Source organism: Cotesia typhae, unplaced genomic scaffold (assembly GCF_013202065.1).
Source record: "Cotesia typhae breed Kobodo isofemale line unplaced genomic scaffold, CoteBio_Ctyphae contig_5, whole genome shotgun sequence".
NCBI classification, from domain to species: Eukaryota; Metazoa; Arthropoda; class Insecta; order Hymenoptera; family Braconidae; genus Cotesia; species Cotesia typhae.
In genome coordinates, this window is record NW_027423757.1 from 8,033,323 (window position 1) to 8,048,957 (window position 15,635).

The 15,635-nt window shown below is 25.5% G+C and overlaps 4 protein-coding genes across 5 annotated transcripts in view; 2 read left to right on the plus strand and 2 right to left on the minus strand.

Annotated features, from left to right (window-relative positions):
- The window catches only part of LOC141530920 (unc-112-related protein), a 29,887-nt gene extending 25,627 nt beyond the window's left edge, over positions 1–4,260 (plus strand). Inside the window, exons 5-8 of the mRNA XM_074248311.1 lie at positions 2,028–2,456; positions 2,531–2,743; positions 3,159–3,395; positions 3,483–4,260. Of these exons, the coding sequence (XP_074104412.1) occupies positions 2,028–2,456; positions 2,531–2,743; positions 3,159–3,395; positions 3,483–3,683 (1,080 nt within the window). The 3' untranslated portion in view covers positions 3,684–4,260. The remainder of the gene's footprint in view (positions 1–2,027; positions 2,457–2,530; positions 2,744–3,158; positions 3,396–3,482) is intronic.
- A 406-nt stretch (positions 4,261–4,666) lies between these two features.
- Positions 4,667–6,550, minus strand: Tssk (Testis-specific serine/threonine kinase). 2 transcript variants are annotated; one of them, XM_074248325.1, is made up of 4 exons: positions 6,129–6,550; positions 5,880–6,053; positions 5,124–5,783; positions 4,667–5,040 (listed from the first exon to the last, which is right to left on the minus strand). In XM_074248325.1, exons 1-4 carry the CDS (start codon positions 6,210–6,212, stop codon positions 4,882–4,884), a joined length of 1,077 nt encoding a protein of 358 aa, XP_074104426.1. In that variant the 5' UTR covers positions 6,213–6,550; the 3' UTR covers positions 4,667–4,881. The 2 variants fall into 2 exon arrangements, with proteins under 2 accessions (XP_074104426.1, XP_074104425.1); XM_074248324.1 differs by lacking the exon at positions 5,880–6,053 and having other exon boundaries at positions 4,670–5,040.
- Positions 6,551–6,686: 136 nt separating this feature from the next.
- On the minus strand, positions 6,687–8,050 carry Rps25 (ribosomal protein S25). The gene is made up of 3 exons (XM_074248331.1): positions 8,026–8,050; positions 7,441–7,536; positions 6,687–7,012 (listed from the first exon to the last, which is right to left on the minus strand). Exons 1-3 carry the CDS (start codon positions 8,026–8,028, stop codon positions 6,749–6,751), a joined length of 363 nt encoding a protein of 120 aa, XP_074104432.1. The 5' UTR covers positions 8,029–8,050; the 3' UTR covers positions 6,687–6,748.
- A 985-nt stretch (positions 8,051–9,035) lies between these two features.
- Positions 9,036–12,744, plus strand: Znt86d (solute carrier family 30 member 7). Its single transcript, XM_074248268.1, has 2 exons — positions 9,036–9,212; positions 10,027–12,744. The coding sequence occupies exon 2, from the start codon at positions 10,051–10,053 to the stop codon at positions 11,194–11,196; it is 1,146 nt and encodes a 381-aa protein (XP_074104369.1). The 5' UTR covers positions 9,036–9,212; positions 10,027–10,050; the 3' UTR covers positions 11,197–12,744.
- Positions 12,745–15,635: the final 2,891 nt, after the last annotated feature.

Below are 15,635 nucleotides of genomic sequence, written 5' to 3' on the forward strand. Positions count from 1 at the left end.
TTTTACATTGTCAAACGATAACCGTCCCTATTTTTAATCTTTTTAATGGCCTTTAATGGAAGACTTATGAGATCACTCCACTATCCATATATATCTTGTTTTTTTGTAAATAAATATCATATATTTTTTTATTTTTTATTCGTACAACCATTATAGAATTTGGTGTAGGGATTAAATTTCTCCAGACTCAGTAGGGATTCTTATTCTTGTTTCTTTTATATAAAATATCACAAGCTAGGCATTAAATAAAATCTTGTGATTGATAAATCCTGTTCATATTTATTTTTAAATTAATTTTATGAGTAACAGTTTTTATAAAACTGAAGTTAGTGGGAGTCTAATTTTTTTTTTATAAATAAAATAAGACATTGGTTTGTTTATTACTATCTACTTAGTTTTGTGTCTGGTATTCTGTAATTAATACTATAAAACTTTAATTTTATGGCATGATTAGTGAGTTTATTTCTTGAAATATTAACCCGGCTTTGTTGATTATTTATCGGCAATTGCAATTTATTATATTGGATCAGTCATATTTCATAATTTCAGACCTTATCATTCTTATAATCGTACTTTATATTAATAACAATTTAGAATAAAATCTAGAAAACATTTCTGTTACAATGAATGTTAATTGCTACAATTATAGGGTCTGTAGAAACCGGGAAGTATTACGAAACTCTATCTAATGTGATAAATTGTTACAGTATGTAGTGATCTGTAATATAATTTTGATATTTCAAAAACTAATATTACTATTGTTAATCATTTAAAATAAATTTAATTTTTGTTCGTTAGAATTTTAATTTTCATTTAAAAAAATTATTTCATTATAAAATATGACCTCCAGTTGAATATTAAACACAAACTTGATTAATTATTAGATAATTCAATAATTAAAAAACATGATTGTCCCATATTTCGAAAGTTTATCTGAGTAGCATAAAGTAATGATAATTAACAGAAGGTCGAGGTTAATTATTTTAATAAACAGTCTTAAATAATGAAATTTAGCATTTAATACCAACACCTTGATTGTATCAGCACCATTTAACGACTGTTTTTTTACAACGTAATAAAAAAAAACTATTCTACAGCTATTAATGGCGTTTTAAAGAATAAAAAAAAAAAAAAAAAAAAAAAAAAAAAAGGAAAAAACTTTTTATAAAACTATAAGGTCAGGGCTCTTAAAAGAAGTTATCAAATTATTTTAATTTAGTGGAGTCCTCTTACTATTCGCTGATAGTAACGACTATAAATTTTATTACAGTAAAGATATCTAATATTTTTATAAAAAACATTCCCACGTATCACGCGACTAATATTAATTGATAAAAAAAGGTTATTAATTTAAGAAAAACCAGACCGTACTGACAATTTAATTGAATGAGACAATACTTAAAAATCAATAAATATAGTGTATAATTTAAATCGATAATCAATCTTAATCTCAAGACATTAATGCGCGTGGGTACGGTCATCGATATCGCTAACAATAAAATAATATAAATAAAAAACATATAAAAGTATTACATATTTTTAATGAACCCACGTATTTGTTGTTTGTTATTTGTTACCTTCACTAGTTTGGCGTAGATCGTGTAAAAATAAATTAATACAGCTTTCTACTTTGAAAATTTTTTTATTATTTTCTTTGTTCATTCATTGTATATCTTAAATTTCACTTATATTTAATACATGTACATATCCCCATCCACAATATAAGTTATATATGTAAATAAATATATTATACGGATATCGTATGTTTAACGAACAACTGCAACCCACGTCGATGACCTCGTGTTTTTGTACGTACACCTACTCATCACTACTAAGATCGATAAACTCGTCTCAAACTTATTCTCTGTATTTTCCACCAATCTTATGTTTGTAGTATACATTACTTGTATATTTTACTATGCAAACAGTAAAAAAAAAAAAAAAAAAAAAAAAAAAAGAAGAAGAAGAAATGTGAGCCGATAATATGGAAGAAAAATAATTAAAAAAATGTTTGATTTATTTAACAGGTACAAGTGAATCTCCAGGCAAGTATGCCACAGCCGAGTTACGAGAGCAATGGATCATCATCGCTGATTGAAGATGATATTGATGCAGCACTTACGGATTTACAAGTCAGTCTCGAAGGTAGCAGTATCAGTAATGGAACCAGCGATGTTACTCAAGTACCAGAGCTCTGTGATTATCTTCGGTTCTTCAAACCAAAACGTTTTACGCTCAAGGCATTTAAGCGTTACTGGTTCACATGCCGAGATCTACAGCTCAGATTGTATAAAACACGCGAGGAGAGCCACAGTTCTGAGGCACCAGCATATATTATTAATTTACGGGGATGCGAAGTCACACCTGACGTTCATCTCTCTCAAGGCCGTTATGGGATTAGATTAGAGGTTCCTAGTGCTGATGGAATGACCGAAATGTGGATTAGATGTGATACGGTAATTTTTTATCTTCTTACTTATAATAACTTAAAAGTTTTTACAGTTATTTTAAACATAAATAATTATTTTAGGAACAACAATATGCCAAGTGGATGGCTGCTTGCCGGTTGGCTGCTAAAGGCAGATCATTAGCAGACTCTTCCTACGAAAGCGAGGTTAATAGTATCAGTGCCTTCCTACAATTACAAAGACCAGCTCCAGCACCGGCGATTAATCCTAGTTCACTTAATATTACACCTGAAGACTATGTTGCGCCCAGATATGCCAAGAAACTTAGAGGAAAAGTGAGTGTATTTATTTTTTTAAATAGGCTCAAGGGAAAGTATTTTAAATACTGTATTTAAATAGTTGGGAATTTACCTCTTTACTATTCATTATACATGACGAAATATTTATAAAATATTTACATTGAAATTTTTTTAAAAAGTATCGTGTTATCTCTGTACAATAGATACAAGTTTTATTATTACTCTATAAAATTTTATTTATTATCAGTCAATATAATCACTAAATAAATACTTTCTATGAAATTAAAAGTTTTTTTTATAGTTGAATTAACATTTGAGATATTTTAAATATTTTTCATTAAAATTAATTTATTAAGTCGTTAATCTATCAATTAATAATATAAATAATTATAAATATTTCAAGTGTTTTATATCTTGAAAAAAAAAAAAAAAAAAATATTAAATATTTCAGTTGGTACAAAGAATCTTGGAAGCTCATGCAAATGTCAAAGATCTTCCATTAGTCGAGGCTAAATTAAATTACATAAAAGCATGGCAATCACTGCCTGAATATGGCATTTCATTATTCGTCGTAAGATTTACTGGAAAAAATAAAGACGAATTACTCGGTATTGCAAATAATCGACTTATGCGTATGGATTTGCACAGTGGAGATCACTTGAAAACATGGAGATACAATACAATGAAGGTTTGTTTGATTTATTATTATTTTTTTTATTAAACACAAAAAAAAAAAATTAAAATACTCTATAATAAAATAAATTTATGTATTTAGGCCTGGAATGTTAATTGGGAAGTCAAACACATGATGGTACAATTCGAAGAAGAGAATATAATTTTCGAGTGCCAATCGGCAGATTGTAAAGTCGTACATGAATTTATTGGAGGCTATATATTTTTGTCAATGCGTTCCAAAGAAGCTAATCAAACGTTAAACGAAGAAATGTTCCACAAACTAACCGGTGGATGGGTTTAAATGTTATTAAAAATTCTTATAACAATAAATATAATAAATTTTGCAAGAAAATAATAACAAAAGTAAATATAAAATAAAGATAATATTTAATGAAATAATTGTTGGATAGTAAAATTAACTATGAAATGATAATTGAAAAGATAACGTGTTTGTTATGTAACATAGAAGAAACTTATGACTTACGAAATATTTTAAAACATATACATGAGTGCCTAGTGACTTGTTATTGTAAAAATAATATACAACATATAATTTTATATACTTATTATTATAAATATATTAATAGTTAATATTGAATTATTAATTATTAATAAAAGATAATGTGCAACAAGAAGTAATCAAACCAAAATTGATTTATATAAGAACCCCAACGAGTCTAAATTTTAATTATTGTCAGTTTTTTTTTAATTATTTTAACTAGTATATATGCACGAGATTTTAATCTAGACATTTTTAATTTTTACAAATATCACTAGATCTACTAATTTTATTGTATTAATATCTAACTATTATTATTATTTTTATAACTATTAATTGTCACTGTCATTTTTATTTCACTACTTTTTTATTTAAATTATATATTGCTTTTTATTTTACACCCGGATGAGTTTGAATTCAATATTAAAAACTCAAATTTTTGAATAATTATTTTAATATTAAATTTAATTTTTAATATTATTCTGTATTTAAATTAAAAATTGGAATGATCAAAATTTTAGTATTAAATAATTTTCTAAATTATGAACAAAATTAAATATTTAAAGGCTAACTAATCGATTATTTAATGAATTTCTGTAAATTATTTGTCCAATTAACATTTAAAAACTAAAAAAGAATAATTAATTATATATATATATATATATATATATATATATATATATATATATATATATATATATATATATATATATATATAATGTCGTTTTCACTGTCATATTAATCTAGATGTACATTAAATAAAAAGAAAATCTAGTTTTGTAAATTAATAGACTATAGTTTGTATATTAAAAGATATATAAATATATATTTAAATTAATATCTACGTTATCTAACGTCAAAAAATATAATTATTGATTAAAATAATATATTTTATATGTAAGAAGCTTTATTGAATACTGTAATAAATAATATTCAATTAAACACAAGTATCGAAAATATAGTTTTGTAAATATATGAATTTCTTTAGAGAATATTAAAATTATAATTTATTAGTTGTATTCTTGAGTGGATTGAAGAAATTTTTTTTTTGATCAACCGACATGTTTGTATTATTTTTAGGTAACGTTTCTGGTTCTTTGAATAATTTCATTGCTGTTTTCATGATTGAGTCATTTGGAATCTGGGCTAATTCATTTCCCTAATAAAAAAAATTTTTTTTAATATAATTATCATTAAATAAATGAATTTTCAGCTTGAAAAAAAAAAAAAAATCATCAATACCTGATGCTGTGTCGATGAAGAATGACCAAATCGGCTACTAAAAGACAATTTATCTTTTTTGTTTTTCAGCCACTCATGTGCTAAAACACGTTCAAGCGTAAGTCTCACAGTAACATCGGGTTCCAAAATACGCTTGACAATATTAACAGCCAGCGGTGACAGCGTTTTGAGTACCCGAGATCTAAAGACCCAATTTTTCCCCATTTGATCTTTCAGCAGCTTTTTAATATTGTCATCCTTAAAGGGCATCGTCCCGTTGAGCATTATATACAATATAATACCAAGCGACCAAACATCAGCCAGTTTTGGATTGTATGGCGTGCCAGAAACAACTTCAGGAGCTGCGTAAGCCGCAGACCCGCAATACGTGTAACTCAGAACCCGTTTGTTTTCCTCGTCGACGCAATAGCGCGCAAACCCAAAATCAGCTAGCTTAACATTGAATTTACGAGACAATAAAATATTCTCGCACTTTAAATCGCGGTGCGCAATATGTTTGCCGTGCAAATACTGCAGCCCTGAAGCCATTTGACGGAACCAGAGCTTTGACTGGTGCTCTGACACAACACCGCTGCGGATTATGTGATCCAATAAGTCACCGTTGTCTGCATAGCGCATGAAAATGAACACCCGTGGTCCTCGTTGCAGTATGCTGTGTACCTGGGCCACAAAAATTACATGAGTAAATTATAATAATTGATATTCATAAAAATAAAAAAATTAATAAATCAATAAATAATTTTTAAAACAAAATACTTGAATGATATGCGGGTTTTCAACTTTTGTTAAAATTTCAAGTTCACGGGGAAAAAATTTTTCAAGGAAATCTGGAGGTGCTTTTTCTTTATCAAATATCTTACATGCAAGCCGCATTTTTTTTGAACTACTATTATCTATGTATTCTGCTAGGTGAACGGTCGCATAAGAACCCTAGTTTATAATTATAATAAATAAATAAATAATAATAATAATTATTATTAAGTAAATAGTAAAATAATAACTTACCTGGCCAATTTTTTTGCCAATAAGATAACCACGCTCCTCGAGAGCGCTGACTTCGGAATTTCGCGGGCTTAGTCTCGTGGCCATTCCAAATTTTCTTCATTTGCGAGAGACTTATTAATTTTTTAATAAATAAAATGCCAATTAATATTGGTTATGTGTCGAATAAATATACCAATAAAATAACATTTCGATTTCCGATAATTATTTTTGACAAATAGTTATTGAAGTTATTATTGTCGGTAATTTAAATAAGCGAATAATAATTAAGGTACGAATGTCTCCAAGAATGATGCGAGTTACTGGAATTTAGTTAGTTAAATCCAGTTTGTACCTTGTCGTACACTGGAATTATTTAATAGGACAATATACTGTCAGCCATACTTGAAATTAAAATTAAAACAATTGAGCATCAAATACTTTAAATTATTTTCTTATGGTTAATTAAGAACTAGTAATTTAATGGCATTAATTAATTAAAATTATTTATGAGTAAGATTTGATTTTAAAACTTTATATTATTGTAGTTATAAATAATGATAAGGTTTGCAAAACTCTTGGTAAGTTATAAACTTTTTTTTTTTTTATTTAGTATTAAATCAAATTATACAGATGAAAATTCATTACGCAGCGGGATCGTCGCCCTTGGTGGTGCGAGTGTAAATAAGTTGAGCGTGGTGCTGTACAACTTGTTTAATCAGACCTTTTTGGTGAAGCTCGAGGAGTGCTCGCCTGGCCAGTGATCCACGAATCTTCAATCTTTCACTCACAATTGATGGAGTGATCAATTTGTATTGAGGTACTTCTTTGATAAGTTTGTCATAGGTACCCTTGTCGAACAACACTGCGTTGTTTAACTTGTCACGAACTTTTCCTTTGGACCACTTCTGCAAATTTAATAAAATTATATTAGTAATTTATTTAAATGCATTGCAATGATTACTAATAAAATTAAAATAAATTACAGTTCATATTTTTAAATGATTAAATTGAAAGAATTAAATTTTTTTGACTTTCAAATTAAAGTTCTTAGTGTTCTAAAAGCTTGATAAAAATTAAATAATTGAAATTTTAATTATAATTATAATAATTGAAACTGTAATTATAATTATCAATCGAATAATATGACTGATATATTTAATCACTGAAATAAAAAATTATCTTTAAAAAAATAAATCTTAACAAGATTTAGATACTTAAAGATTTAAATAAATTATAATAAAAATTAATTGTTGATTAAAATAAATTTTTAAATTAAAATAAAATACAAAGTTCAAAAAATTATAGGAAAAAAAAAAAAAAAAATAAAACGCACCTTCTTCTTGGCTTTTCCACCAGATCCTCCTTCCTTCTTTTTTTGAGTCTTTTGAGGTTGTTTGGAGGAACCTCCCTTCGTGTCCTTCTTGGGCGGCTAAAAAAAATAAATTTTGCTATTAGTTTTTGTTCAACATACAATAAAAATAAATGATAAATTTATAAAAGATATCAGTCTCATTAAATCAGATTTTGCTACCACGGTGATAGTCTAGATTTAAAATTATCGTCATGTTGACAAAAGTTAGGTTATGACTGCACTTTTACTCATTTATTAATTAAGATTTACTGGAGTATTAAAAAAATAAGAAAAAATCTCAATAATTTTTTTTAAATTAAAAAATGATGAAGTTTGATAAATATTTTATTGTAAATAACAATAATAATAAAAGATTAAAAAATGAATTGCCATGTGACTCGACAAGAGATCAACAATGGTTATAATATAATCACACTATTTTAGAAACTTTTAATTGTAGAATAAAAATTTACTTTTTTTTTAATTTCATTTTGCAATAAATATTTTTATTATCAGGTGCAGTATAATTTTGATTAATTAAAATAACTGATAGCTGGAAACACTCACCATAACGACCGATGAACTGTAAAAGAAAGAAAGAGCCTTCCGCGTTGTTGATCTCCGCAGTGGAAGCGCTGTGATCGCCGTTTATTGTCAAAAGAGAAACTAAATACAACTCAATAATTTAAATAATTTCATGGAAATCTTTTTTAATTAAATTTTTGTTGGGTATAAATAATTATTTAATTACTATTTAAACGTTATTTTATTTTATAAATTAAATTTGTAGTTTCACAAGTGAAAGAAACGCGGAATTGAAACAGACCAGGGTCGTAGTAAATACTTTTATACCAGAAAATTTAACCTGTTTGATAGAAATAAGTATATCAACAACAAGGAAGTAAAAAGAGAAAAAATTTTATCTTTTTACCTTGAAATTATTTGTTATACGTTCCTGAAAAAAATTACTCACAATAGAGGGCGTTTATAAATTTTGATAGTTTTATAAATTTTTAAATTCTACACCAGGAATTTTTTTTTTGTGTAAACAAATATTATTAAACAAACTTATATTTACTCTACAAAATATTATTTCATTTATTAAAAAGAAATTTTTGTTATCAGTGCGTTTGATTAAAATTATTTTAATAAAAAATTGAATTGTATAGAATTTTAAATTTGTTATAAAAATAAAAAGACAAATTAATTGCATGATTAAAATTTTTAATCAACTATTAAAAAATATAAAATTTTTGATAATACTGAAGTTAGCAGTCAGCTGTCAATTGAAAAAATTATTTAACAAATTAATTACAATAAAAAAATGCTTCTAAAATTTTTCATTTGTAATTTTTATTAATTTTCACATGTGAAACTTTTTAATTAAATTTTTTTATTAATAATTTAATTGCTATAAAATTCCAAAAAAATGTTTAATATCTGTCAACTTCAGTGTTATAATTTTTGTTTCTTTTTTAGAAAATATATATTCCTGATTTCTTGTTCCTTATTCAAATAAACATGCTAGTTACACGACATAGACAATAATATTTGATTGGTTGGTAGGATCTTGATCTATTCCCTTTACCCTTCGCCATCGAATTCAAGCGGTGGCGTTCACCCGTGCGTTCTACACCCGGGAGTCGTTAAGTTTATTAAAATAATAACACTACGAAAATGCTCTTTACATAAATAAACAAAATTATAAAACAACTTTATGTATTTATTTGGAACTAAATTTTCATCAACTCGAGGTAAGTTTTTTAATTTGACGTATCATAACCTTACGGTGACGTAAGGTTGTTGACACGTCAGACAACTTTAATATTTCTTTCAATTAATATTTTATTGCTGCTATTATTTTTATTTATCAATAAATATAATTTAATTAATCGATTTATATATTTTTTAAAATTTATTATCAAGTGTACTTGAAATTTATAATCATTTATTTATTGCATTGTGTTCCTTATGGTAGACTTTTTTCAACTAGATATTTTAAATGAAATTTATGTTATTAACTTTATTTTAAACTAAAGAGTAGTTTTTTTTATTGATAAGTTGAAAGAGTATTTATTAAATAACCAAGCAACAAATGTCTGAAACGTTTTTTAAAAAAAAAAAAAAAAAAAAAAAAAAAAAAAAAAATAGAAAACATGTGTCATATAATTAACTTTGATAGTTCTTCAATTTTTAAATTCTTAAATATTCTTTTATTAACTAATAAAACTTCCTCATTTTTTAAACAAAAAAATTCTATCTCCGTATCATTAATTAATTAAAAAATCATAAAAATTAATAATAGTAAAGTTAGCCGACGTTTTTAATTTTTTTTTTAATAATTAAATTAGAACAAAAAAATATTTCTAAAAAATTGCATGTGTAATTTTTAAAATTTTCTACATGTGAAATTTTTTCTTGTATCTTTTTGAAAAGAATTTTTCAATAAAAAAAAATTCTAAAAATTTTTAGATGTCGGCTAATTTATTTTTCATAAAAAATTATCAAACATCTGCTGTTTTGTTACTTGCAATTAAAAAAGTGAATAATAAACTAAACTAATTACAGGTTAAAAGCTGATGAACTAGCAAGATGCTTCCATTATCGCACAGAGATGGCCGAGGGATCGGTAGTAAAATAAAAGAAAAAATATACAGCTGGAAAAGACTAATTTTCTCGGACCCAAACACAAGGAACTTATTTTTATTTTTATTCCTAAACTTATCATTCGCATTTGTCGAATTGCTCTTCGGGATATGGACCAACAGTTTAGGGCTGATATCCGACAGTTTCCACATGTTCTTCGATTGCACTGGTCTGGTAGCCGGACTGGCAGCGTCAGTGATAACGAAATGGCGAGCAAACGAGCGGTACTCCTTTGGTTACGTCCGCGCCGAAGTATTGGCCGGTTTCGTGAACGGATTAGCGCTCCTCTTCGTAGCAATAGGCATAATGTCTAACGCGGTGGAGCGACTGATCGAGCCACCGGAAGTCAAACACGAGAGATTGTTCGCGGTCTCGGTGATGGGGCTGTTCGTCAACCTGGTAGGTATTTATGCATTCCAACACGGACATGGTCACAGTCACGGAGGTGGCGGACATGGCCACAGCCACGGTGGAGGACATGGGCACAGTCATGCCAATCACGGAGCATTGAGTAATCCTGGAGCTACTAATCTAGGAGTTGGAGTTGGCATCAACATGGAGCAAGAACATGGACACTCTCATAATCACAACCACAGTCACAATCATGATCACCATGAAATAGAAACCGACACGATGTTGCCAGCAGGGAACTCTCAGATTATGAAGGGAGTCTTTTTGCACATTCTCGCGGACACTCTTGGATCTGTGGGTGTAATTATATCCGCGATACTGATGCAGATGTTCGGATGGATGATTGCCGATCCAATTTGCTCAATGTTCATAGCGTTGATGATTATAGTGAGTGTGGTTTCTCTGTTGAAAGAATCAGCAGTGATATTAATGCAGAGACAGCCTGTGGCGTTAGACCACGTTCTTCCTGGGTGTTATAACAAAGTAACGCAATTATCTGGTGTTTACAGTGTGCAAGAGCCTCACTTTTGGACTCTTTGCTCGGATGTTTATGTCGGGACTTTGAAATTGGAGGTCGCTAGGACGGTGGATCCTAAGTATGTGGTAGCTCATACGGAAATGATATTCCACGCTGCTGGTGTCAGATATCTCACTGTACAGCTAGACTATACGTCCATGTGATGACCGTATGTTAATAATTATTATAATGGTATTGATAATTTTGAATATGAGTATAAGTATCAGTATGAGAATGAACTGAGTAAACAATCGCCAAATTGTTGTAAAGTACTGTCGATAAACAGTGTGACTATTTGTGGTGCTTGTCAGAAAGAATTGCAATATCTTTCTTTGATTAAGAATGTTGTTGGTCTTGTTAAATTTTTTGGCAATTATATTGTCACTAGAAAAAATTATTATAAATTTCATCTAGAAATTGTTTAGTTTTAATGGTTTATATTTAGTATAAAAATAATGCGTTAGTGAGGAGGAAATAATTAATTTCATAAAATTTTCTATTAAAATATTGTTACATTTATGACCGCGAACGAAGATTCACTACAATTTTGATATTTTTATTTCAATTTGTATTTTTAAAATAAATTCTTTATATGCATTTTTTTTACTTTCGTCAGGTCAAATAGAAAATTTTATATAAAAATTAAATTGTTGAGTGTAAAAAAATTTATGTGCAGTAATATTTTAATAGATTAAAATCTTATTTGTAAAATAATTTTAGTGACAAGTCTTGACAATTTTTATTGTGCATTTGTCCTTAATTTTGAGTATACATATTAAAATAATTATGGAAATAGATGATAAAAGTAATTAGTTAATTAAAAACTAATAATAATTAGTTAAATATTGAAAAAAAGAGTTGGATGATTAATGTATAATTTGTAAATATAATTAATCAGTCATCATGTATTGAACGGCTATAAGATAGAACATTTATATCTAATCTTTAAACTTTTTATAAATAATATAATAGTTTAAGTAAGACGTGTTGAAGAAAAGTGGCAATGATACATTTATATATTAACTATAAATTAAAAAAAAAAATTTAGTATTTAATGAGAAATGTACATTGAGGAGTTCCACCGTTTATTGGATCTAAATAAATGTAATTACTGCCAAATTATATCAGTTATTCAATCAATGACAAGTATATAAATTTTTAAATTTACTTAAATGTACTATATTATAGTATTAGATATGATAAATTAGCAAGAATTTGCTTTCATGTACATTCAAAGATAAAAGTTATTATTTTTATTTACAAACATTGATAATATTTTTTATTAAATCCAAGTTTTTGCAAATACTTAATTTAAACATTTTTTTTTTTTAATTTATAATTTTTTCTTTTTCGAGTTCAATTGAATTGACTATTAATAATACAGTACCGAGGTTTTGAAATAATTTTTGTACAATTAAAAATAATATTATTTATTCAAATTTTAAATGTTTTTAAAAAAATAAATAAATAGTGTCTTGAAACTCTACGTTAAAAGTTAGCACTTGTTTAATAAATAAAAAAGATGTAATATTTAAAAGATAATTTCATTAAATTAATCATGAACATTCCATACTTTCAAGTAAAATATAAAATATCGCTGAAATATTTAAATTTCAATAAAGTAATATAAATTTGAAAGAACAACTTAATAATAAAATTTGTATATTTCTTATGTAAATTTTAATAAATATGTGTTGGTCACTATATTATGTACATAAATAATCGAATAGATAGAGTTTTAATAATTATATTTATTGAATTATTTCAATTTATGAATTAAAATCTATATTTTACAATTATTTAAAATATCAATAATAAATAATTAAATACATTCAACCTGTTTTATTTTCACGATATGTGCACACATAAATTACATAAATATTTTTTTTATATTGCGTTAAGAGATTAAAAAGTTTACACAACGATTTTTATAATTTCAAGAGAATTTATTGACAAACTTAATTTCATTTATTTATTTAGATAAAAAAATACAAAATAAAAAACTCTATAGTCTACTGTCGATGGTTAACAATTAATTGTTATTTTTATTAAATTAACATTTATATTTTTTTGTAATTTTAATTATAATTCGAATAATAATAATAATAATTGTAAAATTCATTAATAAACATCATTTATTTACTATGGATAAAATATTACAAGTAAGCAAATAAACCTGCTGGCGTAATACAAAACATATATTATTACTATCTTTTAAAATCTAATTTTTATCGATCCACATATACAATATACGTATTTAAATTATTTATAACTAATTACCTAATGTTGAATTGTCTAACAGAAAAATTTTTTATAAAAATTTATGAGTTATGTATTACCATTGAAATATATGTATCAACATTAATATAATTATAATAATATATATAGAATATAATTAATTATTAATGACATGCTAAGATCTAAAATTAAAAATCTTTTTTTTAATAATCATTGATCATACTTTATTATAATATATTAGTTTATTATTTATTATAATTATAATCTTTCATTTTGGCAGTTTTGTTTAAATTATACTACACAAATTTATTATTTATACAGTAACTGTACGGTTATTTCTATATATTTTATAAATAAAATTTACCAATTAACGCTAACAGTTATTGTAAATAAAGCTATTATTATTAATATTTATTATTACTTTTTTTAAGTCAATATTAATATAAATATAACGAGAATCGAGTATTAGGTTTTATATATTTTTTTATCATATATATTAATTTATATAATTTACAATTCTATCTATCGCAACAATATATATGAATTTATTTACAGTTAAACTTCTTATATAATTGTTTTTATCAGCGTTTTCATATTTATATTTATAAATAGTTTATAATATATGGATGTAATTATATAGTTTTTGCAAAGCTTTCGTTTGATAAATGTTGACAAAAATTTTTTATCTTATTTGCTTCGACATCGGTGAAGTTGTAGTTTTTGTTCTCTAAGCTAGATGAATATTCACAAATTAATTTATCTATATCTATATAGTCATCACTTTGTAGTAAGTTTAATTTCTTTTGCTTGCGCTTAAAAATTTTTTAGTTATTTAACTTTAAATAAAAATTTTGTTAAATTATTTTATTATTTATAATGAAAATTTAAAGTTTAAAAAAAACATTTATAAATTTTGCAGTTTTATAAAAGTTTATTGCAACGATATTAATTTTTAAAAAATTAATATTAATATTAATACTGATTAAAAATTTTTAAAAATATAATTTTCAATCATATTTTATTGGATTAAATTAGCTATTTATAAAATATTCATTACAATGCTGACAATAAAATCATTAGTTATAAATTTATCACATTTTTTAATTTTTTCCAATCAAACATTTTAATTATACTCGATTGATCATTAAATAATACAAAATTTATGTTGTGAATTTTATCTTCTATTTATTAATTAATAAAATTTATGGATTTGTAGATCGTGAAAAATTTTTTTTTTGATAATTTATGATCTAAAATAATTTGTTAGCGGAAAAGATATAATTAAAAGATAACAAAAGCGATAATACCATAAAAATTGTACATATATTTTCCGACAAAAAAATACGATTAAAAATTATGGGGAATTAATACTGTTTAATGAGATTAAATTCTCCAAATGCTTCTGTTTATGAGTACAACAGAATAATCCATTGAAAATCGTTTTCTATAACATCGATCTCATGAACATTTTATAGAAACGTCGATTCAATTTAATACATCACAACCCGCGCGAACAAAGAGCCGTTTATATTGTCATTAGACTGAAAAAAATAAATCGCTTGATTGAATGTTGAATATTGAAACCAAATGTTTGAGTTAAAATATCGGTAAAATTTAATATAAAAAATTCGATGGTTTCCACAAATGCGCCACTACAAAACTTGAAAGTAGTAACATAATTGTAATGGATAAATTTTTCTCGTATTTTAAATGACGGTCATAAAAGACTGAGCAAGCATTTAAAATTCCAGTTGCGGGTACACTTTACCGGATTTATTTTTTTAAGTGTATATTAAAAGATTCCTAACAGCGAACATAAAAGGAAATTGTTATCGTAAAATGACTTGTATATATTTATATACTCTACTAATATAAGAAGCTTAACTGTAACTGTAACAGCCTTTTAAATATCAATATTTTTATTAAATGATTTAATTTATCATTATTATTTGTCATACAAATTCTGTATATGATAATCAAATATTTTTATTTTTCATTTAATAACGTCAATCTAAATTTTAATAACTAGAATAAAATTACATTCAGGTATTGCAATTAAGCCGAAAAATGATAAAATATATTTAAAAAAAAATAATTCGTTAAAATGTTAATACAAAAGTGAAATAAATATACTTTTTAGCGCTATCTCTTGCATGATCATGACACAAGAGAAAAATGAAAAATGAGTAAAATGCGAATTCAGATATTAAAGGGATCATATTCTATCCCTTTTTCAAATGTTGGCGCTGACATTTTTTTTATCTTTTAAATTATTAAAAATGAAATCTCTGTCAGAGAGGATTTCCCTTGAAAAGTGAGCTAATATTAATTTCATTAATAAAACAATTATCATAGAACGAGATTT